At 43.5% G+C, this 22,928-nt stretch overlaps 3 protein-coding genes across 3 annotated transcripts; all 3 read right to left on the bottom strand.

The window, feature by feature from the left end:
- Positions 1-2,293: 2,293 nt before the first annotated feature.
- On the bottom strand, positions 2,294-2,988 carry LOC133253387 (interferon omega-1-like). Its single transcript, XM_061427032.1, has one exon. It carries the CDS (start codon positions 2,954-2,956, stop codon positions 2,294-2,296), a length of 663 nt encoding a protein of 220 aa, XP_061283016.1. The 5' UTR covers positions 2,957-2,988.
- A 10,741-nt stretch (positions 2,989-13,729) lies between these two features.
- On the bottom strand, positions 13,730-14,445 carry LOC133252537 (interferon omega-1-like). The gene has a single exon (XM_061425179.1). The coding sequence runs from the start codon at positions 14,415-14,417 to the stop codon at positions 13,755-13,757; it is 663 nt and encodes a 220-aa protein (XP_061281163.1). The 5' UTR covers positions 14,418-14,445; the 3' UTR covers positions 13,730-13,754.
- A 5,490-nt stretch (positions 14,446-19,935) lies between these two features.
- On the bottom strand, positions 19,936-20,783 carry LOC133252536 (interferon alpha-B). The gene has a single exon (XM_061425178.1). The coding sequence runs from the start codon at positions 20,551-20,553 to the stop codon at positions 19,984-19,986; it is 570 nt and encodes a 189-aa protein (XP_061281162.1). The 5' UTR covers positions 20,554-20,783; the 3' UTR covers positions 19,936-19,983.
- Between the last annotated feature and the right edge of the window lie 2,145 nt (positions 20,784-22,928).

Below are 22,928 nucleotides of genomic sequence, written 5' to 3'. Positions count from 1 at the left end.
TCTTTGTTGGGTTTTGGTCTTTCAGTAGCAATGCAGAGGCTCCTGGAGGTGATCTTGCCAGCAAGTATGGACAAGGGACTTTACTGAAAAGAGAACTAGGATCCAAGCTGGGACGGCGTAGGACTGGAGGGCAGAAGTCCATTTCACAGCGCCTGCTCTTTCCTTCCTGCCTCTGCATGTGTTTGACTTTCTGCATTGATATGAGATCTCTATACTTTCCCCATTATTCGTCTTTGTATTACATCAAAGCATTTTCTACTCATGCTTTTAGAAATATGAAACCCAGAAATTGGAATTCTCTTCAGCATACAGCAAAGGAAAGTTCTCACACAGAAAACACTGTGAAACCAGCACCGAAGTTGAAAGAAAATACCTTTGTCAGGGGCAAGCACCTTTCCAGTGCTGCCCTCCAGTCGCTGTCTCAGGGCGGCTGTCCTGTCTCCTCCCTGAGGGCAGTCACTCTGTGATTCTAACAGTCCTGATGATTTCTGCCAGGAGCACTTGATGCCTCTTGTGTGATATAAACTCATGAATCCAAACAGTAATCCTGTGAAAACTACTCTTACTGTCCCCATATTAAAGATGAAGAAACTGATCTATAGTGTTTGTGATATTTTTTAGGATGTCACTGCTGGTAAATAGCAGAGTTGGGATTCAGAGGTTTTGGAATTTCTAGAACTCTCCTTTCACTTGGGCTCTCTTCCTGTGGCTTCCACTCTGACTACACCATGCAGCTAGAAGAAACCAGCACAGAACAGAGCTCCTGTGTTGGAGGCAGTGAAGGTATTGTGGAAGGGAGTGAATTGCTCAGTAAGGCAGTGCTGAGGAGAAGGTGGGAGGCAGAGTAATAGGAGTCAGGAGCAGCCAGTCCACACCGTATGGCATCAGCTTTCCTGCAGGAGGTGACTGCTTCCCTCAGATATGTCTATCAACCATTCTATCAACTAATTTATACCTACAGATACCAATCTGTGGGTATAAATTAGTTATGCCTATGACATTAAGATAGCATATTCAAAAGCAGAGACATTACTTTGCCAACAAAGATTCGTCTAGTCAAGGCTATGGTTTTTCCTGTGGTCATGTATGGATGTGAGAATTGGACTGTGAAGAAAGCTGAGCGCCAAAGAATTGATGCTTTTGAACTGTGGTGTTGGAGAAGACTCTTGAGAGTCCCTTGGACTGCAAGGAGATCCAACCAGTCCATTCTGAAGGAGATCAGCCCTGGGATTTCTTTGGAAGGAATGATGCTAAAGCTGAAACTCCAGTACTTTGGCCACCTGATGTGAAGAGTTGACTCATTGGAAAAGACTCTGATGCTGGGAGGGATTGGGGGCAGGAGGAGAAGGGGATGACAGAGGATGAGATGGCTGGATGGCATCACTGACTCTATGGACGTGGGTCTGAGTGAACTCGGGGAGTTGGTGATGGACAGGGAGGCCTGGCGTGCTGCGATTCATGGGGTCGCAAAGAGTCGGACATGACTGAGACTGATCTGATCTGATGACACCAAGGAAATGGCAATGCACTCCAGTGTTCTTGCCTGGAGAATCCCAGGGATGGGGGAGCCTGGTGGGCTGCCGTCTGTGGGGTCACACAGAGTCGGACACGACTGAAGTGACTTAGCAGCAGCAGCAGCAGCATGACATCAAAATTAACCATTTTCTACAATTTCATAATCTCCTTTCTACCTGTTTTCTTTTTGGCACACTCAACAGCTTGTAGGAACTTAGTTCCCTAACGGAGGCTCCCTGGAGGGAAAACTCAGAGTCCTAAAAACTGTACCACCAGAGAACTTGAAGAAGTCCACCTTTTGACGGACATTTGTTGGAAAGTGATAGAACTGTTCCACAGTATAAAGGGAACAAATACTGTTTTGTGATAGGTATATATAGACAAAATAAGGATTTAAGTTTTTAAAATTAAAAAAAACTCAAGAAGTTTACCTTGATAAGTATTTAATAAATAAAACAAATAATTTTAATGAAATAGAAAGGGGAATATATTTTCTAAATCTTAATACAATGTAAGCATATACATATTTTATATGAAAATATAACATTGAGATAGAGTAATACATTAAATCAATAAAATATAAATAAATAACATCAAACAGTCTTTGCTTATGGACTGATACCCCTTTTACATCTACTTGCTTACTAATACAGCATTACTATGTATTGGCTGAACTAATTCAATAAATCTGGTGGCTAAAGAAGAAACCAGAGTCTTCTGAAATGACAACACCAGAGTGTACAAGGGTGATGTGGAATATTAGTCAATGAGAGTCATGTCAAGGTGAGTTCAGGTCTCCATTCCTCATTTTTAACCTTTCTTGCAAGCTGGTTGATGAAGACAAGGATCTCATGATTTCCACTCTGATGATTTCCCAGGCGCAGTTGCTGTATTTCTTCTCTTGCAGGTAGACATGGATTCCTTGGAAGTACCTCTTCAGGGCCAGTGTGGGGCCCATCCTTCCCAGGGCAGAGTCTTCCTCTCCTGTCACCGGGCCCAGGCAGGCGTCCAGGTCGTCCAGCTGCTGATGGAGTCCAGTGCGGAGCTGCTCCAGCAGGGTGGTGTCCCAGGCAGCAGAGGAGCTCTCTGTGTGGAAGAGGTTGAAGGTCTGCTGGAGCATCTCGTGGAGCACAGAGAAGGCCTGGGCCTCCTGGAGCTGGCCGCCCTCCACCATCTCCTGGGGGAAAGCGAAGTCTTTTCTGTCCTGCAGACAAAAGCGAGGGGAGAGCCGCCTCATTTGGCCCAGGAGCCTAAGGTTCTTCCTGCCAACCAGCATGTGGTTCTGAGACAGGTCACAGCCCAGGGATCCTCCCCGGCCGTAGCTGACCAGCACCAGGGCCATCAGTAGAGAGAGCACACAGGCCATGGGGAAGATGAGGCTGCTGCTGGGCTGGCTGGGAAGACGTCTGGTGGAACCTTGAGGTAGGTTCTCTGATGCCATGCTTTCTAAGCAAGGCCATTAAATAGGGAACACAGTCATTTTCATTTTCTAATCATTTCTATACACTTTTACTTCCCATTTTGGTTTTCTGTTAAGTATTCTGAATATGGTCAAAGAAATTGTCATCAATTTAAACTATTAATTTTACCTTTTCCCAGTAACTTCAGATGTGCTATCCAAATGGATATTTATCATCAAATGAGAAGGTCTTCATCTTATGTTAGAATTGAAGTACATTTGTAATTACACATATTATTGCTCCCTGTCTCTCATGCATAAATGTGCCTCTTCTCTTTTCCAGGAACACATTTGTAGCCCTCATCTTAGGCTCCATTTTCCCCTCTCACTTTACCTAGGAAGCTAGGCTCCCTCAGCCCTATGGTTTCTGTATTTATTTAGGGATTTACCAGATCACTGTGGCACTTGATCTCTTTGAAACAAAGGATAGATTTTCCTTAGTGTTTGATTTAGAGAAAAGGCTGATTATTTTCAGTCCGTGAGCTTACCCCACATTTTTCTTCCTTCTAGAACACTTTCCTACAGGTCCATGTGGTTGTGTTTTAGGGAACCACAAGGTCAGGGCCATTACAGACATCACCCTTTCTTTCCACCATTTTCTTACTGGAGACCTGTCGTCCTCCACAGACTTGGCCAATACCCCCACCAGAATCCTGGTTCTTCTCAGGGAACATGGGTGAGTGTTAGGGGCCAGCATGAGGCACTCCGCCCGTGGCAAAGGTCATGAGGAAGGAGGCTCGACATACGCAAAGGCGGGATCGAGCCTCAGGAGTCCCCCTGGAAATCCTTGAGCATCTACCCGCATAACCAGAGCCTGCCTACTTTACTACTTTGTGCTCTCACCTACACCTCTGACTTTACGGGGGGCTGTCCCCCACCACCTCTTTCGGAGAAGGAGTTAACTTAGAGCTCCAGTTAATAAAAACTCCTGGGCGTAACAAGAGTGTTTTAACCTACAAACTCCTCTGAAGGTTCTCTAGCCTGCCTGACAGGCTTGTCCGGCCACATGTGATTGCTCACAGCCTCCCAACCGTGAGAGGCATGAGATGCTTTAAACCTTCTAAAAACAGGTTCTTTAGAGAAGTTAGAAAACTATTAGTATAAGTATAGTGGGCTGATTAGAAATTGTATTGGTGAAGGGTTTTTCATTTGTTGAGCCAATGTTTGTTGCTAAGTCTCCACATCCCCTGCCCTTACACACATTAATGAATATATAGAAGAAATAAGTATTAACCTTTGATATTAATCACGTTAGACCTTAGGCTAAGTAAATTCTTTCCTTAACTAAAACCCACTACACCCTCACCCTATAGGAATGTAACTTTATTTGGATGGCATCTGTTTTAAGAATAAACACACCTGGAGAAATAAGTGTCCTGGTTGACTGACCGCTGTCACAAGGAGAGGGTCATAAATTGTCAGCAGGCCCCCTGGCCAGAAGATGATGTAACACCCCTAAGACCTCTGTATACATTTGTATGAAGCACCTTTGATAAAAGTCAGGACTGCTGACCCTGCGTGACTTTTGCATAACATCTCAGTGTATAAAAGTAGACCATGGAAAATAAAGAATTGGGATCAGTTCCTCGAAAGACTGGTCTCCCCATGTCGCTCTCTCTCTCACTCTGGCTGAGTCTCCATCTGGAGCGCGGAACCCGCCATGCTTACTAATTTTGCCTGGGCTTCTAAGATCTGACTGGGGAGGCCTCAGTGTCTCCTCTCCTTCGGGAGAACGGAAGGACACCTGCGGCCTATATAAGTGGTGCAAACTTCTTGTCTTGAAGTATTATTGGTCTCCCACATAAACCAAGCTACTCAGCCTCTTTTCTCCACTGAATTTTCCTACTGAGCTATCCTTATTCTATTACTCTTTATATCTCTAATTAATATCTAATTGAAGCTATTGTATCCTGATCCTCGCTGACGCCGTCCCCGCTTCGAATACCCTGGATCAGCCGGGGCTGGACCCTGGCAGGTGAGGAGTCTCTACATCCAGCATAATTGTATTTTCTAGAAGCACCTCACTCAGAAGGGAGAGATCACATGGAGCCACCCCCTCTCCTCTGAGTGACAGAGTCCCTTCCTCACCTGCTGGACTCCCTCTCTCGGACAGGCTCACCACATCCTGTGGCCTCAAAATCTCCTTCTGAGTAGGGCTTGTTTATTTGTTGGGAAAATAAATTGTCTTCCTGAACCCCATCCTCTCCCCTGGAGTGTTTCTGTGAAGGACCCTAGTTCTTGGTGGTGACCTCCTCTTCTCCTGATCCCAGGTGTCCAAAATATCAGCAGTGCTCAGATGCTGAGAGCAAAAGTGTGTTTGTGTAAGTTGGTGAAGGAATTTCCAAATCCAATCATTTTGCTTTTCAGATCAGATCAGATAAGTCCCTCAGTCCTGTCCAACTCTTTGCGACCCCATGAATCGCAGCATGCCAGGCCTCCCTGTCCATCACCAAGTCCCGGATTTCACTCATACCCACGTCCATCGAGTCAGTGATGCCATCCAGCCATCTCATCCTCTGTCATCCCCTTCTCCTCCTGCCCCCAATCCCTCCCAGCATCAGAGTCTTTTCCAATGAGTCAACTCTTCACATGAGGTGGCCAAAGTATTGGAGTTTCAGCCTCAGCATCAGTCCTTCCAATGAACACCCAGGACTGGTCTCCTTTAGGTTGGACTGGTTTGATCTCCTTGCAGTCCAAGAGACTCCCAAGAGTATTCTCCAGCAGCACAGTTCAAAAGCATCAATTCTTCCACGCTTAGCTTTCTTCACAGTCCAACTCTCACATCCATACATGACCACAGGAAAAACCATAGCCTTGACTAGACGAACCTTTGTTGGCAAAGTAATGTCTTTGCTTTTGAATATGCCATCTAGGTTGGTCATAACTTTCCTTCCAAGGAGTAAGCGTCTTTTAATTTCATGGCTGCAGTCACCATCTGTAGTGATTTTGGAGCCCAGAAAAATAAAGTCTGACACTGTTTCCACTGTTTCCCCATCTATTTCCCATGAAGTGGTGGGACCAGATGCCATGATCTTCATTTTCTGAACGTTGAGCTTTAAGCCAACTTTTTCACTCTCCACTTTCACTTTCATCAAGAAGCTCTTTGGTTCTTCTTCACTTTCTCCCATAAGGGTGGTGTCATCTGCATATCTGAGGTTATTGATATTTCTCCTGGCAATCTTGATTCCAGCTTGTGTTTCTTCCAGTCCAGCGTTTCTCATGATGTACTCTGCATATAAGTTAAATAAACAGGGTGACAATATACAGCCTTGACGAACTCCTTTTCCTATTTGGAACCAGTCTGTTGTTCCATGTCCAGTTCTAACTGTTGCTTCCTGACCTGCATACAAATTTCTCAAGAGGCAGATCAGGTGGTCTGGGATTCCCATCTCTTTCAGAATTTTCCACAGTTTATTGTGATCCACATAGTCAAAGGCTTTGGTATAGTCAATAAAGCAGAAAGAGTTGTTTTTCTGGAACTCTCTTGCTTTTTCCATGATCCAGCGGATGTTGGCAATTTGATCTCTGGTTCCTCTGCCTTTTCTAAAACCAGCTTGAACATCAGGAAGTTCACGGTTCACATATTGCTGAAGCCTGGCTTGGAGAATTTTGAGCATTACTTTACCAGTGTGTGAGATGAGTGCAATTGTGTGGTAGTTTGAGCATTCTTTGGCATTGCCTTTCTTTGGGATTGGAATGAAAACTGAGCTTTTCCAGTCCTGTGGCCACTGCTGAGTTTTCCAAATTTGCTGGCATATTGAGTGCAGCACTTTCACACATCATCTTTCAGGATTTGGAATAGCTCAACTGGAATTCCATCACCTCCACTAGCTTTGTTCGTAGTGATGCTTTCTGAGGCCCACTTGACTTACACATTCCAGGATGTCTGGCTGTAGGTCAGTGACCACACCATCGTGATTATCTGGGTCATGAAGATCTTTTTTGTACAGTTCTTCTGTGTATTCTTGCCATCTCTTCTTAATATCTTCTGCTTCTGTTAGGTCCATACCATTTCTGTCCTTTATCGAGCTCATCTTTGCATGAAATATTCCTTTGGTATCTCTAATTTTCTTGAAGAGATCCCTAGTCTTTCCCATTCTGCTTTGCTTTTAGTAGATAAATAATATCTACTTTGCCAAGTATAGTTTTTATTATTCAACTTTTATTTAAACTGTTCAACACTTGTTCTTCTCAGAGTTTCTGAGCTGGAGGAAGGAGATTCAGTGCTGGTGTTGTCTCTTGTTGGAAGCGTATGTCACAGAATCTAGTGAGTTATAGCCGTTTGTTCAGGCAGTTGATTCCACCCGGCATCTCTGTTCCTCTGTCTCTTTCTCCTCTGAGAATGCAGGGCAGTGAGACCCAGCATGCTAGATCAGGAGAAATAGCCTTCTTTCCTTGAGTGTAATTTTTCATTTAAACTTTTTATATTCACTTAGTGACTTATTGGACATGATTCGATTCACTGCTCCTTCTCTGGTTGTAATTCAGGATGAGGTGAGAACAAGAAAGGGAAGTAAAGAAAAGCAGAGGGGCTGCATCACTTTCAAGAGGTTAGATTTTTTTTTGTTTCTCTTTGCAATTTTGCTAGAAAGTAAAGTTCCATAGTTGTTTTGTGGGCAACTAGAAAACAGGGGTAAGTCTCAATGTCATGAATATGAAAGAAAGGAAGTGGCTTCCCCTGACACAGTGATGTATTCTGGGTTAGCAAACTTCAGTGCAGCATAGCTGGGGCCTAGGCTGTGGCAGAGGGGAAGGATCAGGTCAATATGAACAACAGAAAGACTGGGACAGGCTGCTTCTTACAGAAGCTCAATGAAGGCCAAGTTCTGGGTCAGTTGACTGCCTTCAGCTTTGTAAGACCAGCTAGCTGATTTTCCTTTCCTTTAATCCACATGTGATCAGTATACGCAGAGACGGAAGAGAGACGGGCAATCAGAACCCCAGTTGCTAGAACACAAACCCTTTCTGGCAGGGTTTAGGAGACCAGCCTTGCCTAGCATCTGTGTAGTTAATAAATCCACTTGGGTAATGAGAAGATGCTTTGAAAAAACTAGAATGACAGGGAATGAAATGATTCCAAAAGATCCTGATCTTAATCTGGGTAACAGTAAAATTATGATATTAAAAGTAATAGCTGAATTTTATTGATTGCTAACCCTAATGATCTCCCTAATATTCCAGTTTGTGATATGATCACATTGATGGGTTGGGTTTCTACAGGTTTTTTAAGAATTTTAAAAATATTTATTTTATGTGCTTATTTGGCTGGGCCAGGTGTTATTTGAAGCATGCTGGATCTTGGATCTTCCTTGCTTCATGCAGGATCTTTACTTGGGCCATGGGAAATCCTGCTTGCCCCATGCAGGATCTAGTTCCCTGACCAGAGATCCAACTCAGGCTTCCTGCTATGGGAGCATGGAGTCCTGGCCACTGGACCATCAGGGAGTCTCGAGGGGTAGGGTTTCAATATATGAATTTGGGGAACACACACACATTCAGTCTGTAACATGGTAATAAGAAGATACTACGGTATAGTGTTTATGGCAAGGATTCATTAGGATCTATTTCATTCTTGATATTTATTTGAGGAGAAAGAATATATTCCCTGATGCTACCCTCACTTTTTATGGCACATCCATCCTGAATTGTTTACTAAATAAATGTTATAAATGTTATACTGTGAACCTAATTACCAAGGACCTACCAGGCTTCCCTGGTGGCTCAGATGGTAAAGAATCCGCCTGCAATGCAGGAGACCAAGGTTCAATCCCTGAGTCAGGAAGATCCCCTGGAGAAGGAAATGGTAACCCACTCCAGTGTTCTTGCTTGGAGAATTCCACGGGCAGAGGAGCCTGACAGGCTACAGTTATGGGGTCACAGAGAGTCGGACTCGACTGAGCGACTAACACTTTCACCAGACAAATTCCACAGACTATCAGTGTTCATCAGAAATGACAGTGACAACAGCAACAAATTCCTTAGCCTCTGAAGGGACTCACTTAATCCTTCCAACATAGTGAAACTGAGTTAATATTCTCCTTTCCAAGAGCCCCCTGCTAGGACTTTATTTGAATGAAATAATCTAATAATGAATTTGCAAATCCAGATTTCAAAACCTAATATGTCAGATTCCAAACTCTCTATCCACAGCATAAACCCCTGAGCACACTGCATGTACTGAACTCTCACTTATTTCCCTCTTTTACTTCTAACACAAGATGTCCCTTTGTTGTTTCATACCTCAATGTTACAAATCTCTTATTTCCATTAACGTCTCCCTCCAGATTCTCGATAAGCTGAATGACTTACAAAGTATCCTGATTATTTTGTGTAAGAAGCAAAATGAAATTATCAAGTGGTAGTTATTACTGAGAGTCTAACTGTGCTTGACAAAATTAATAATTCTAAAATAATCGTATTTAAGTGTCCAAGATGACTCATACATTGTTAAGTGATCCTCACCATAAAATTGAGATACATGATGGACAAGATCCTTGAGAGTTATGACCCCTGCTCAGATTGGATTACAAACATTTCAGTGAATCCTCTGTAGAAAACCCCAAACTGATGGTACTTGTGGATATAGGTAAAGCATACTTAATGCTACCAAATTACATGAATGTGGGAAATGACTGGAAGATTAGAAGACGACGTATGCTAACGGGTGAATTGTGAGGGATGGAGCAGAACATCCCCTTGGCCATCAGCAGGGAAACAGGAGTCCGGAAACTCAGCACTTCCCCTGGGCCTTAGTGAAACAGCTCAGGTCCTGCACTAAGCTAAGCAGCCCTCTGAGCTCCTTTTGCTGCGCCCCAACGGCCGGGACGGGGCGCCCGATTTCTTAGTAACTGACAGACCGGCGCCGCAAACCCAGCTGGACCCGCCTCCAGGTACAGAGCGGCTAACTCGGGCGGCGGGTCCACGGGGAGAACTCGGGGGTCGCCCTCGGCAGGAGCCGCGACCCGGGCGAGGCGCCGCCGGGGCCCAGGGAGGGCGTGGGGCCGCGCGAGCAGAAAGGAAACTTCTTTTTCGGGCCGGACTGCCCAGGGGAGCTTTGCCTCCGCTTCTCTCAGAACCTTTAATTTCTGCACCTGCCCTTGTATCCACCCTCCCCTTCCTGGGAGGAGACTTTACTCAGAGCAATTTAACACTCCGGTGCCGGTTTATGCTGCGATTGATGGCTGGAAATCCAGCGGCAACCCACTCCAGTATTCTTGCCTTGAAAATCCCATGGACGGAGGAGCCTGGTAGGCTGCAGTCCTTCGGGTCGCGAAGAGTCGGACAGGGCTGAAACGATTTAGCAGCAGCAGCAGATGGCTGAAAAACAGAGCATGTTGTGTTATGTTTTCAGATTCAGGACTGTTTCTGGGGAAAGGGACTAATTCAGGGACAACAGGAAAGGCGTCTACAATCCTGACAGAAATCTACTCGATATTGGGACCCTCCAGTGGGAAGGAAGACTTGGGGACAAGACTGAGACTTAAAGGAGCCCCAAGGGAAAGAGAAAATTATTTCATTCAATATTAATATAAAAGGTAAATTTCTCCTGTAATGTTAATTGTCTGAAAAATCTTTTAAAATATATGTCTTAAACTCACATCAAGTTGAAATATTTTCTTATGCCACAACAGTACTTTTAAGTTCCTGGCTTTAATGGAAGCAAAATCATCTGTAATATTTTCAAAATTGCTACTTTGTATATATCTCTCTTCACTGAGGGAATGCCATATTTGACAAATTATGACGCAGTAACTACCTTAAATAACCAATCTCAACTTACAAATTCCTTTTTCCTCTCATGTGTGTTAACCAAGGATCATCTATTACACATTCATTTTTTTATGTAGTCAGTTTTTCATTGGAGAGTTTCATTAACTTTTTCAAAATGTCAAATCATATGGGTAAGTTGCTGAAAAACCTGCAGTCAAAATGCTTTTGATTTCAGCGTACTGTGTGCTCAGTAGGTACCAACTGTGAAATAGGCAGTTGGGTATATAATTGCAGCATGCATCTTCGGAAGGCATCACCATCAAGACAGATTTTTAAAGCCCTGAAAACTAGAGCAGGTCATGACCTAGTTCATGAGTTTGAACAGAAAACAGTTCTAGGCCCTGAACACAGGAAAATCACAAGTGTCTTTGTCACACATGAAACTCAGACTGGATACCAGCCAGATGGCAGGAGTGCAGTGTGAGTGTGGAGTCAGGGATCTGGTTGAGGACCTTGCAATCTGTGTGTCTTCTAGCTGGAGATCACGGAGTTTGAACAAAAATGAATCATGAAGTCCTTTACATGGGTAAAGTGACAATGCAAGAGCAGTGGGTGCATTGTGCATGGATCAGAAATTCACAGAAGAAACCTGCATTTCCAGTGGATATGATGGGGAAGGGCTGTCACCTGCTCTAGCGCACTGGTCTTAAAACTAAAGTCTCAACTCCACAGCTCTTCTCAGCTCTACTCTGTGATGCTGGGGCTCCAGTTCCTTCCAGTATATTTCTCCTTTGCCTGCAGATTGTTTTTCTTTCAGAGTTCTCCTGAACCAATTCCAAGAGGTGGACGAGAAGGCTGGAGTATGACTGATGACAACCAGTATCAATTAGGAAAAGGAAAACTAATGGTTGCTGCTAGATGCCATGTGTCACCAGTCAGATTGGCAAAATTGAAAAGGATGATAAGATCCTGTTTTGGTCAATGAGTGAGGACATATAAGAGCTTATATGGTCTTGAATGTGGATTCATGTAGCCATTGTTGTCATGGACAGTTGGCAGTGTGCATGTGCAAGGTTTATGTATTTTGACCAATAAAATTGACTTCATGGCCCCGTGTTCAGAGAAAGACTCTCGCTTGAGTATAAGACACCTGCATACACTTGTAGCAGTCTCACCTCAAAGGCACTGATTTCTGAGAAGGACCGACTCTAGGAGGAGACACTGCTGGAACTTAGGGACTGAAGTCTTCACGGAAAACAACTGGGATCAAACCCAGGACAGCTCAGGGTTGGAGAGCAGAGCCTCACCCTGCATGGCCCTTGTTCTTTTCTTTCTGCCTCTGCTTTGCTGCTGAAAGACTGAAACCCAACAGCAAGTTGAGAAGGTAATTTTAGAAATATGTTAAAAAGTAGCACAGGACTACTCATACTAAAGAACAGGAAACATTATTAATGAGTAATGTGTGTGATATTCTGCAGTCCTATGAGATCTCTATGATTTCCCTATTATTCATTTTTATAGTAGATGAAAGCATTTTCTACTAATCCTTCTTTCTCAAAGAATTTCTGTGACTTCCTAAGAATACTTCTAGAAGTCTGAAACACAGAAATTGGAATTGTCTTCAGCCTTGAGCACAGAAGAGTTCACACACTGAATATACTGTGAAACTAGCACCCAAGTTAAATATTTTTACCAAAGACCCAGCATCTTTCCAGTGCTGCCTTTCAGTCCCTGCCTCAGGCCAGCTGTCCTGCCTGCTCCCTGTGGGCAGCTATTCTGGGACTCTCCCTGTCCTGATTATTTGACCAAGCACACTTGTATGCTTCTTGTAATATGGACTTATTGATCCAAACAGTAGTTCTATGAAAAGCTACTCTTATTTTCCCGATATTTGAGAAGATCAAGATAGAATGCATGCCTGCATGCATGCTAAGTTGGTTCAGTCATGTCCAACTCCTGTGACCCATGGACTGTAGCCGACCAGGCTCCTCTGTCCGTGCGATTTTCAAGAAAGAATACTGGAGTGGGTTGCCATTCCCTTCTCCTTAGTATTTGTGATATTTTGCAGGGTCACACTGCTGTTAAATAGCAGAGCTGCAATTCAAAGGTTTTGAAGCTTCTAGAACTCTCCTTTCACTTGTGCTCTCTTCCAGTGATTTCCACTCAGAAACTTTGAGGTTAGAAACCATCACAGAACAGAGCTCCTGTGTTGGAGGCAGTGAAGATATAGTGTAAGGGAGTGGATTGTTCAGTAAAGCAGGACTGAGGAGAAGGTGGGAGGAAGAGTAAGGTCAGGATCAGCCACTCAGCACCACATGTTTGCAGCTTCTCTGGAGGAGGGGAGTCCTCCCCCCACATACTGACACCAACCATTCTCTGTTGATTGGGTATAAACTAGTTATACTTGTGAATTGAGGGCTAATCATTTACCACCATTTCAGAGACTCCTTTCCACCTGTTTTTTTTGGGTGAAGGGGGCTGCACTCCACAGCTTGCAGAATCTTATTTCCCTGACCAGGTATCCATGGCACCTGAGCTTCTCACACTGGAAGCATGGAGTCCTATCCACTGGACTGCCAGGGAATTCCAGGAATTCTACCTTTTGACAATCATTTCCTGAAAAGTGATATGACTATTCTGTAGTATAAATGGACAAATGCTATTCCACGATAGGTTTATGTAGACAAAACAAGTATTTAGTTCTTCTCAATGAAAAAAGAAATTTACTTTCATAAGAAATTAATAAATAAAACAAATTAGAAGATTAAGGAAATGAACATATTTTCTAAATTTTATTACAATGCAGACAAACGTTTTTACATGAAAATATAAATATGATGAGATAAAATAAATACGTAAATAAACATAAATAACATCACGGCAGTCATCCCTTATGGACTGATCCCCGTGCAGTTGAATACTTTTTATATCTACTTGCTTATTGCTACTGAGAAAGTACTATTGATTGAATTCAAGAAACATTGTGGCTAAAGCAGAAATCAGACTCTTCTGAAATGACCTCAGGGGAGCGTGCAAAGGTGATGTGGCATCTTAGTCAGTGAGAGTCATGTCAAGGTGAGTTCAGGTCTCCATCCATCATTCTTAACCTTTCTTGCAAGTTGGCTGATGAAGACAAGGATCTCATGATTTCCACTATGACGATTTCCCAGGCGCAGTCACTGTATTCCTTCTCTTTCAGGTAGACATGGATGCCCTGGAAGTACTTCTTCACGGCCAGTGTGGGGCCCGTCCTTCCCAGGGCAGAGTCTTCCTCTCCTGTCACCGGGCCCAGGCAGGCGTCGAGGTCGTCCAGCTGCTGATGGAGTCCAGTGCGGAGCTGCTCCAGGAGGGTGGTGTCCCAGGCAGCAGAGGAGCGCTCTGTGTGGAAGAGGTTGAAGCTCTGCTGGAGCATCTCGTGGAGCACAGAGATGGCCTGGGCCTCCTGGAGCTGGCCGCCCTCCACCATCTCCTGGGGGTAAGCGAAGTGTTTTCTTTCCTGCAGACAGAAGCGAGGGGAGAGTCTCCTCATTTGGCCCAGGAGCCTGAGGTTCTGCCTGCCAACCAGCACGTGGTTCTGAGACAGGTCACAGCCCAGGGATCCTCCCGGGCCATAGCTGACCAGCACCAGGGCCATCAGTAGAGAGAGCACGAAGGCCATGGGGAAGATGAGGTGGCCACTGGCCTGGCTGAGGCAGCGTCTGGTGGAACCTTGAGGTAGGTTCTCTGATGCCATGCTTTCTAAGCAAGGCCATTAAATAGGGAACATGGTAATTTTCATTTTCTAATTGTTGTAATACACTTTCACTTCCTTTTTTGATTTTCATTTATGTATTCACAACATGATCAAAGAAAATGTCATCAGTTTAAAGTGTTAATTTTACCTATTCCCAATAACTTCCAATGTACCCATCCAATTAAATATGTGTCAATCAAATGAGAACGTTTTTATTATTCAACAGTTTTACTTAAACTGTTCAACACTTTTCTGCTCAGAGTTTCAGAGCTGGAGGAAGGAGATTCAGTGATGGTGTTTCTCACTGGAAGCTTATGTCACAGAATCTAGTGAGTGTCAGTCATTCATTCAGGCCGTTGATTCCAGTGGGCATCTCTGTTCCTCTGTCTCTTTCTCCCTCTGAGAATGAAGGACAGTGAGAACCAGGCTACTGGTTCAGGGAGAAATAGCCTTCTTTCCTTTACTTGAGTATACTTTTTCACTTAGTTTCTACATTCATTTAGTGACTTTTTGGCCAGGATTTGTCTTGCTGCTCCTGTTCTAGTTCTAAATCACGTTGAGGTAAGAAAAATAAAGCGAAGTAAGGAAAGGCAGAGGGGCTGTAGCTCTATCATATTTAAGACTTTAGTTTTTTTTTGGTTGTTGTTTCCCTTTGCTACTTTCCTATAAAATAAAACTGCACAGTTGTTTTGTGGGCAAAAAGAAAACTAATCTAAGTCTGAATGTCTGAATATGAATGAAGGGAAGTGGTTTTCCCCGACACAATGATGTCTTCTGAGTTAGCAAACTTCAGTGCAGCACAGCTGGGGATGAGCTGTGGCAGAGGGGAAGCATGAGGCCAGTGTGAACAACAGAAAGGCTTATTGCTGGGCCATGGCTGCTTCTGACAGAAGCTCACGAAAGTCAAGTCCAGGTCAAGTGACTGTCCTTTGCTTTGCAAGATCAGCTACCTCATTTTTCTTTCGATTAATGCACGTAGGATTAGTTTCAGGAGAGAAGGAAGAAGTCAAGCCCATCACCTAACAAGAGATGGACAAGTAGAATGCCAGTTGCTGGAATACTAACCCTCACTGGCAGTGTCTTAGAGACCAGCCTTGCTGAGCATCTGTCTAGGTAGTAAATCCACTCAGGCAGTGAGAAGATGCTTTGAAAAAAACTAGAATGAAATAGAATTAAATGATTCCAAAACATCCTGAACTTAATCTGGATAATAGTAATTATGATATTAAAAATAATTGCTGAATTTTATTGCCTGCTACTAATGGACTAGTCACTTTTCAAGTTCTTTAGAATTTTAACTGAATCCTCTCATTAACTCTTAGGGTCCCACTTACTTATACTCCTGGAGAAAAATATAAATCTAGAGAAATGAACTATTCCAATCATAGCAAAGATTCAAGAGCAAACCTTGGGGGCTTTGATTTGTCTGAACAATCCAATTTAAAAAAAAAAAAAAAAAAGGAAGGCTGCAAACGGACATGACATTAAGGAACCAATGAAATAAGTGAGGAGGAGAGTGAGTTGAAAAAGACCCCTTAATCCATTTCAGATGCCAAAGGGTCATGACCTATTATTTTGTAGGGCCACAGTGTGTAGTCTGAAGTCCGCAAAATTATGATCTAATCATAACTAGAGAAAATCACTATTAAGTAGTTGGAAGGGAGTAGATTGTTCTGCCAGCTAAAAGTAAAGCAGGAGTTTGCTCATTGTCTAGTGGTTAGGATCCAGCACTTTCACTGCTGTGACCTGATTTTAATCCCTAGTTGGGGAAGTCCGATCACACAAGCCTCCTCGAAGTCTAAGCTTTTATGAGTGGTTTCTTCAGTGAAATATAGTAAAATAATTTTATTAACCCTATGAGAGGTAAGCCTTACTTTCTATGTATTTAAACCTCTTGAACTTTCTTGTGAGCTTGCTGCTGCTGCTGCTGCTAAGTTGCTTCAGTCGTGTCCGACCCTGTGCGACCTCATAGACGGCAGCTCACCAGGCTCCCCTGACCCTGGGATTCTCCAGGCAAGAACACTGGAGTGGGTTGCCATTTCCTTCTCCAATGTGAACAAAGAAAAAGCAGGTAACAGTTTCTCACCACATGAGTTCTGACGTTTCTCCTTCAGGATGACAATGAAAACATCTTTCCGCATCAGGTTCTGCAGAATGAAGTCTCTACCCACTGCAGTCCCTGACCTCCAACACGCCCTGATAGGAGTTCAGGGTTGAGATCAGGAACGAGGCGCTCTGTGCTCTGGGAAAACTGACACAACAGGCCTTCTGATAGTTAAATAATTTCGGGAGAAAATTGATGAACCCAATTTTTACAAATTCTCATGGGTAGAAAAGCTTTAAAATCTTTCAGAGAGACATCTGTTCCTCCTGATTCTCAGCCACTTTCTCCCAAGGTGTGAGATTATCTGCACGTCACCCCTTCACCACAGTCGCATGCATACTGACCTCTTCTACATCTGTGGAGCAGTTCCTCAGAGCTGAGGGGAGGCTGTCCTCTGGCCTGTAGTCCTCAGCAAGTCCTCCCAATAAAATGAACTCTGGGGAGTCATGTTTTTGGGTGTGTTTTTTTTTGGTTGACAAGGACCCCTTCCAGGACACCTCCTCAGGTAACCTGCTGTTCTCATTCTCAAGGAAGACACCTGTGTTTCTCACCTCCAGTCCAGCCGGATCATCCTGGTGTCTACTGATGGAGTCCAGTGAAGAACCGCTACTCTATTTCCCAACTTCAGGTCAAGATGTGGGTGTTGAGGAGGCCTGTGTGTGACCAAGATGGAAGTGCACGTGTGCTTCCTGGACAGAAGCAGTGAACATTTTTCTCCTTGGCAGGGAGAAACTGGCTTGAATTGTGAAGTAAGCCTCAAAGCCTTGTATAGTTATCTTTTTAAAAAATTTCTAGCTCAACCTATTAAACATCATTAAGTAATACTATAGAACTGACATGAAAAGGTTATTTAGAAAATAATTTGTTAATGAAACGATATTTTTAGCAGTAATATCAGAATGTTTTTTACTTGTTTAGGACCCTAATCCTCAGGAAGGTTTCCAAACCTCTCAATGTACTTTACATGTTCCCTGAGGGGCTTCCATGGTGGCTCAGTGGTGAGGAGCCCACCTGCCAATAGGACCACATGCGGTCCTAGAGGATGCACATGCTGCAGAACAGCTGAGCCGTGTGCCGCAACTATTGCCCTGTGCGCTAGACCCCGGGACCCCCACTACCAAAGCCAAGTGCACCGGAGCCTGTGCTCCCCAACAAGAGGAGCTACCACAGTGAGAAGCCTGTGCACCACAACTAGAGAGGACCCACCTTTGCCACAACTAGAGGAAAGTCCAGGAGGCAATGAAGACACAGCACAGTGAAAAATGAATAAAAAATAAAATTATTTCAAAAGTCCCTCCAACTTTACATATAGCTACTGAGTGCTATATGTCCCAGCTGGAACGAAGAGAAAGATGACTGATTCATCAATGTCCTGAAGATTGCCTACATTAAATACATGAATTTCCACAAAGATCTTTGTTACTTTGAGAAATTGTATTCTTCCAGTGTTCACGTTACTAACATATGTTCTACAAGGAAAGCTCTGTCCCACTGTTGCTAAACGTATTAAAAGCCCTGCCTGTGCCCCTTCTATTCAATCTTGTTTGATTTTGTTTGTCTCTCAGAGATGCAAAGACACCATGATGGAATTTAAGAACTTCTTTGGATTGCATTATCCCCAAGCACCTCTTGCTCTGCTCTGTGATAACTTGCTGGGTCCTAAGGAAGAAACAAGTCTGCAGCTGTGACGGGAGTGGCCCTCGTGCCTTCCAGGACTCTGCAGGCTGCTGTGGTGTGAACGTCACCCGTGCTGGGGACACAGCTGGTGGCCAGGCACTCGTGCTCTGTCTCTGTGCTCTCAGCATCACTTCAGTCTTCTCAGTCTCTGAACAGGAATGTTGTGGAGAAGCACTTGCCTCAGTGTAGTTCATCTGTGTTGTTCTGTGTCGTGAGGACCCGCTGCTGCTCCAGTGAACACTTTAAACATCTCTGTTCTCCTTCCAAGTTCTCAAGCTGCTGCTGACTTTCAACTCCAAGTGTCCAGTGTTTTGGGCTTTTCTCAAATGAGATTCCTGAACCAGGTGAGTTCCTCCTAGTGCAACCAGCACATGGATTAGCCTAGGTAGACACTCAGAGGAGAAGGCAATGGCACCCACTCCAGTACTCTTGCCTGGAAAATCCCACAGACAGAGGAGCCTGGTAGGCTGCGGTCCATGGGATCACAAAGAGTCGGACATGACTGAGCGACTTCACTTTGACTTCTCACTTTCATGCATTGGAGAAGGAAATGGCAACCCACTCCAGTGTTCTTGCCTGGAGAATCCCATGGATGGCGGAGTCTGGGGGGCTGCCGTCTATGGGGTTGCACAGAGTCGGACACGACTGAAGTGACTTAGCAGGAGCAGATCCTCCAAGGAGCCCCTGGTGTCTCCACCATTGTTCACTGTGGGGCGGGGTTCCCTCTATTTACTGTGTTTCTCTGGGAGGCTGGACAGTCTGGACCTGCAGTGCTTGGCAGGCAGAGCAGGTGAAGTCATAGGACAGTGTCTGACAGATCTAGAACTTTCACTCAGGTTCCGCTTTTAGTTGGTGGTTTGCAATCGTAAGGGGAAATTGACAACCAGAAACCATAATGGAGAAGAACACAGCTGTATGAATGGAGAAGACACCTTCATGCAGAGTGAATGAGGAGCGCACACTGGGGATTTCTACACTGGGAGGAAGTGAATGACTGTGATATTTGCGTGTAAGGATAAGATATGCACCTGACCTCTCGCCAACTGAATACCACGTCTTCAAGCATCTCTACAATTTTTTCCAGGGAAAAAAATTCCACAACCAACAAGAGGCAGAAAATCCTTCCCAAGAATTCATCAAATCCTGAAGCATGGATTTTTTTTTTGATGGTTGTTTTTAGGTTACTTTTTTTTGAAAAAAAATCAGAGTTACAAAAAGCACTGGAGTGGTTATGTTCCCTTCAAGGTCCTCAGAGCAACAAAAAACATAGCTAGAGCTAGAGTATTTTTACTTCTAACATGCGAATCCTAAAGAGGGCTCAAGGAATCATAAAATGCAATTTTTAATCAAGCTGCCATTCAGGCTTGGTGGCTCTGTTTTAACGAAAAAACAAAGTAAGTCTTTTACAGTAAGAATTTAATAAAGGAAGAAAAATCATAAACTGACTAAATACAAAATATACATTTTCCCATAAGTGTACATACATAATACTTTATCAACAAAATAATTTATCAACAAAATAATTTAAATATTTATAAATAGTTAAATAAATATTAAAATAAATAAATAAATGTCCAAGTAGTTAAATATGTAGATAGATGAGCTTCGGCATCCGTTTTGCCTATAGAGTAGAACATGATGTTACTTAATATTCCAGAAATCATTTGACATATTGATTCATTTCAGGGCGCAATGACAGAAATGAGAGTCTTCCACATGGCAGCGCAGGAGGAAATGTGGTCTGTTGGTCCATGAGAATCATTTCCGTGTTGAACCAGGTGTGTGTCAGTCCTTTCTGCTGAATTTCTCCTGCAAGTTTGTTGAAGAAGAGAAGGTTCTCATGACTTCTGCTCTGACAACCTCCCAGGCACAAGGGCTGTGTCTCTTCTCTTGCAGATAGAGAGTGATTCTGTGGAAGTATTTCCTCACAGCCAGGCTGGAGTCCTCCTTGAGCAGGGGAGCCCCTTGCAGCCCCTCCTCCTGCCTCAGACAGGCTTGCAGGTCAGTGAGCTGCTGATCCAGTGCAGCATGGAGCTTGTCCAGGAGGCTCTCATCCCACACGGCGGCTGAGCCTTCTGTGCTGAAGAGCTGGAAGGTGTGCTGGGTCACCTCGTGGAGCACAGAGATGGCTTGAGCCTTCTGCAACTGGCTGCCACCCAGCGCCTCCTGGGGGAATGCAAAGTCATTTCTGTCCTGCAGGCAGGAGGAAGGGGAGACCCTCCTCAGTTGTCGCAGGAGTGTCAGGACCCTCCTGTTGGCCAGGCTGTGGGTGTGAGGCAGGTGGCAACCCAAAGAGCAGATGGCGTTGCAGCTGAGCAGCAGCAGTGCCAGGAGGAAGGACCAGGCTGGGGCCATCGGGGACCTTGCAGATGCTTCTGCCCTGGGGCAGTGGGTGACTCTGTGAACCTGCTTTCTAGGTTCTCTGAAGACCTTCCTTCAGGCCTGTGTCTTAAATAGGAGCCCACAGTTTCCACTTTGTGAAAGTTCCCTCTTATTTTCTACTTTTGTTTTTGCTTTTCAGTTTGCACTCTCCAGTGGGTTAGGGCAGCACTACCCAATCATTTTTTTTTTTCATGTTGCTCTTCTTTCTTCTGCCCACAGAGCCTTTTAGATATTTTTTCTTAATTGCCCTGCACTGTGAAATTTTGATAACACAGATATACTGTGTATGTATTTATGTACTCTGTGAATATCTTTTCTCTGTACATAGAAAAAGGAGGTGTAAATCTTACTCTTTGTATTCAGTGTAGTTTAGAATTTCATAAAAATTTAAGCTATAATTTAAATTTAAAAGCTACTGAATTTTACTTTTTCTTTATAAACTCAGTTTTCAGAGTGATTTTTAATGTCATATGTTTACTTTTATAAGTAGGTATGTATCCAATTACATATTGAAATAAAATTTACATAAATACTTTTAATAATACCAAGATATAGACATACTTAAAAGTCATTCAAAGCTGCTCAAATCATTGAATAACTTAAAAATAGTTCTTTAATGTTTAAACTATTTATCATTGAATTTTCTTCATGTCAGAAAATAATTTTTAGTTTTACTGCCTGCTACATATTCATCTGGATATTATCAACATTTTTTCTCTTTAATACTTTGATATGTTGAACCATCTTTGTAGAATTTTGTAAGAAATGATAATATTTTTTGTATTTTATTTACAAAAGAAATTTTCCATTTTTATTTAATTTCTGGACCCCAAATCATACTGACCTTCAAACATAAGCAACATGCATGAGATGGACAATGGTTTCTCAGAAGTACAGAAAGGGAAATTCTCACAATATGACTTTGAGATCAAGCAAATGATGGAAAGTCCTCCAGTTACCTTAGGTTGTACCATCTAGTCACCTTAGGTTGTACCACTGATCTTGTATACAATTTGTTTATATTCCATAAACTCAGTCTCAATGCTTCTCTTATGTATGATACACAAGAAAGACCAAAGACAGAAATAAATACTAAGGGGTTAGATTTTGTTGTATCAGGTTGAGCTTTGACGTGTAATAACTAATCATTGTAATGACAAGATTTGTTCATATTCCAGAAAACTAATGTCTGCACGCGTGGAAGTAGCATTATCACCAGTGAGAAACCATGATTTAGGAATCACCATCCATGTGAATCTTTCTCTCTGTTCCTTTGCATTAAATTTCAAATTTCCCAAATGACTTTCAAGTTCCAATCCAAGTCTATTGTTTTCAAATAAAAGGAAATCATCTTTGTAATTAATTCAGAATGGGGTAAATATTGATTATTTCATGGGAAGATTTAACTTTTGGCTCTGCTCCTGAATTCTTTTTATTTTACAGTGGATTTTATGTTGTCTTGTCCCCTTATGTTCCAAACTTCAAATAAGAGATATGTGACCATCTTTGGCAAATCAGCTCTGTAGTGACTGAACTCTGTCTTCTTCCTGTGGTATCCTCTGTACCAGGCCCAGTGTAATCGCTCAACAAGTTGTTTTGTGGTTATTTATTTACTTATTCACTTCTGGATGCACCAGGTCTTCACTGCTTGCCCGGACTTTGGTCAGTTGTGGCAAGTGGGGATCGCTCTTCCTCGCAGTACCCGGTTTTCTTGCTGTGCAGTCCTCCTCAGGCTCTAGCGTGCAGGCTTCAGGAGTTGCAGCATGTGGGCTCTAGAGCAGGGTCTCAGTAACAGGGGAGCACTGTCTTAGTTGTTCCGTGGCAGGTGGACACTTCCTGGACCAGGGATCGAATCTGTCTCTCCTGAAGAAAGATTTTTCTTCACTGCACCATCAGGGAAGTCCTCAACAAGTAATTGTAGCTAAAGCACTTTTTCAGATTTCCTTCTACTACTAGAAGGCGTTTACAAATGACCCAGCTATTTTTCTTCATCTGGGCCCTATTTCCTGGAATTATAATAGACAGCATCTGGTATTTCCACTCTATTCCTGCTGGTACCAGTCATACTGAGTTTGTTGCTAAAACCAGTAGGAGTCTCCTTCCTTGAAGGCACATGTGGTCTGGGGATTCAAGTAGCAAGTGCCACACGCTTTTCAGCCTTTGCCCAGCACTATGTTAAACTCCAGAGAAGGCAATGGCACCCCACTCCAGTACTCTTGCCTGGAAAATCCCATGGATGGAGGAGCCTGGTAGGCTGCAGTCCATGGGGTCGCTAAGAGTCGGACACGACTAGGCGACTTCACTTTCACTTTTCACTTTCATGCATTGGAGAAGGAAATGTCAACCCA

The sequence above is a fragment of the Bos javanicus genome, chromosome 8 (genome assembly GCF_032452875.1).
Source record: "Bos javanicus breed banteng chromosome 8, ARS-OSU_banteng_1.0, whole genome shotgun sequence".
Classification (NCBI taxonomy): domain Eukaryota; kingdom Metazoa; phylum Chordata; class Mammalia; order Artiodactyla; family Bovidae; genus Bos; species Bos javanicus.
This window is presented reverse-complemented; position numbering and strand designations above follow the sequence as displayed.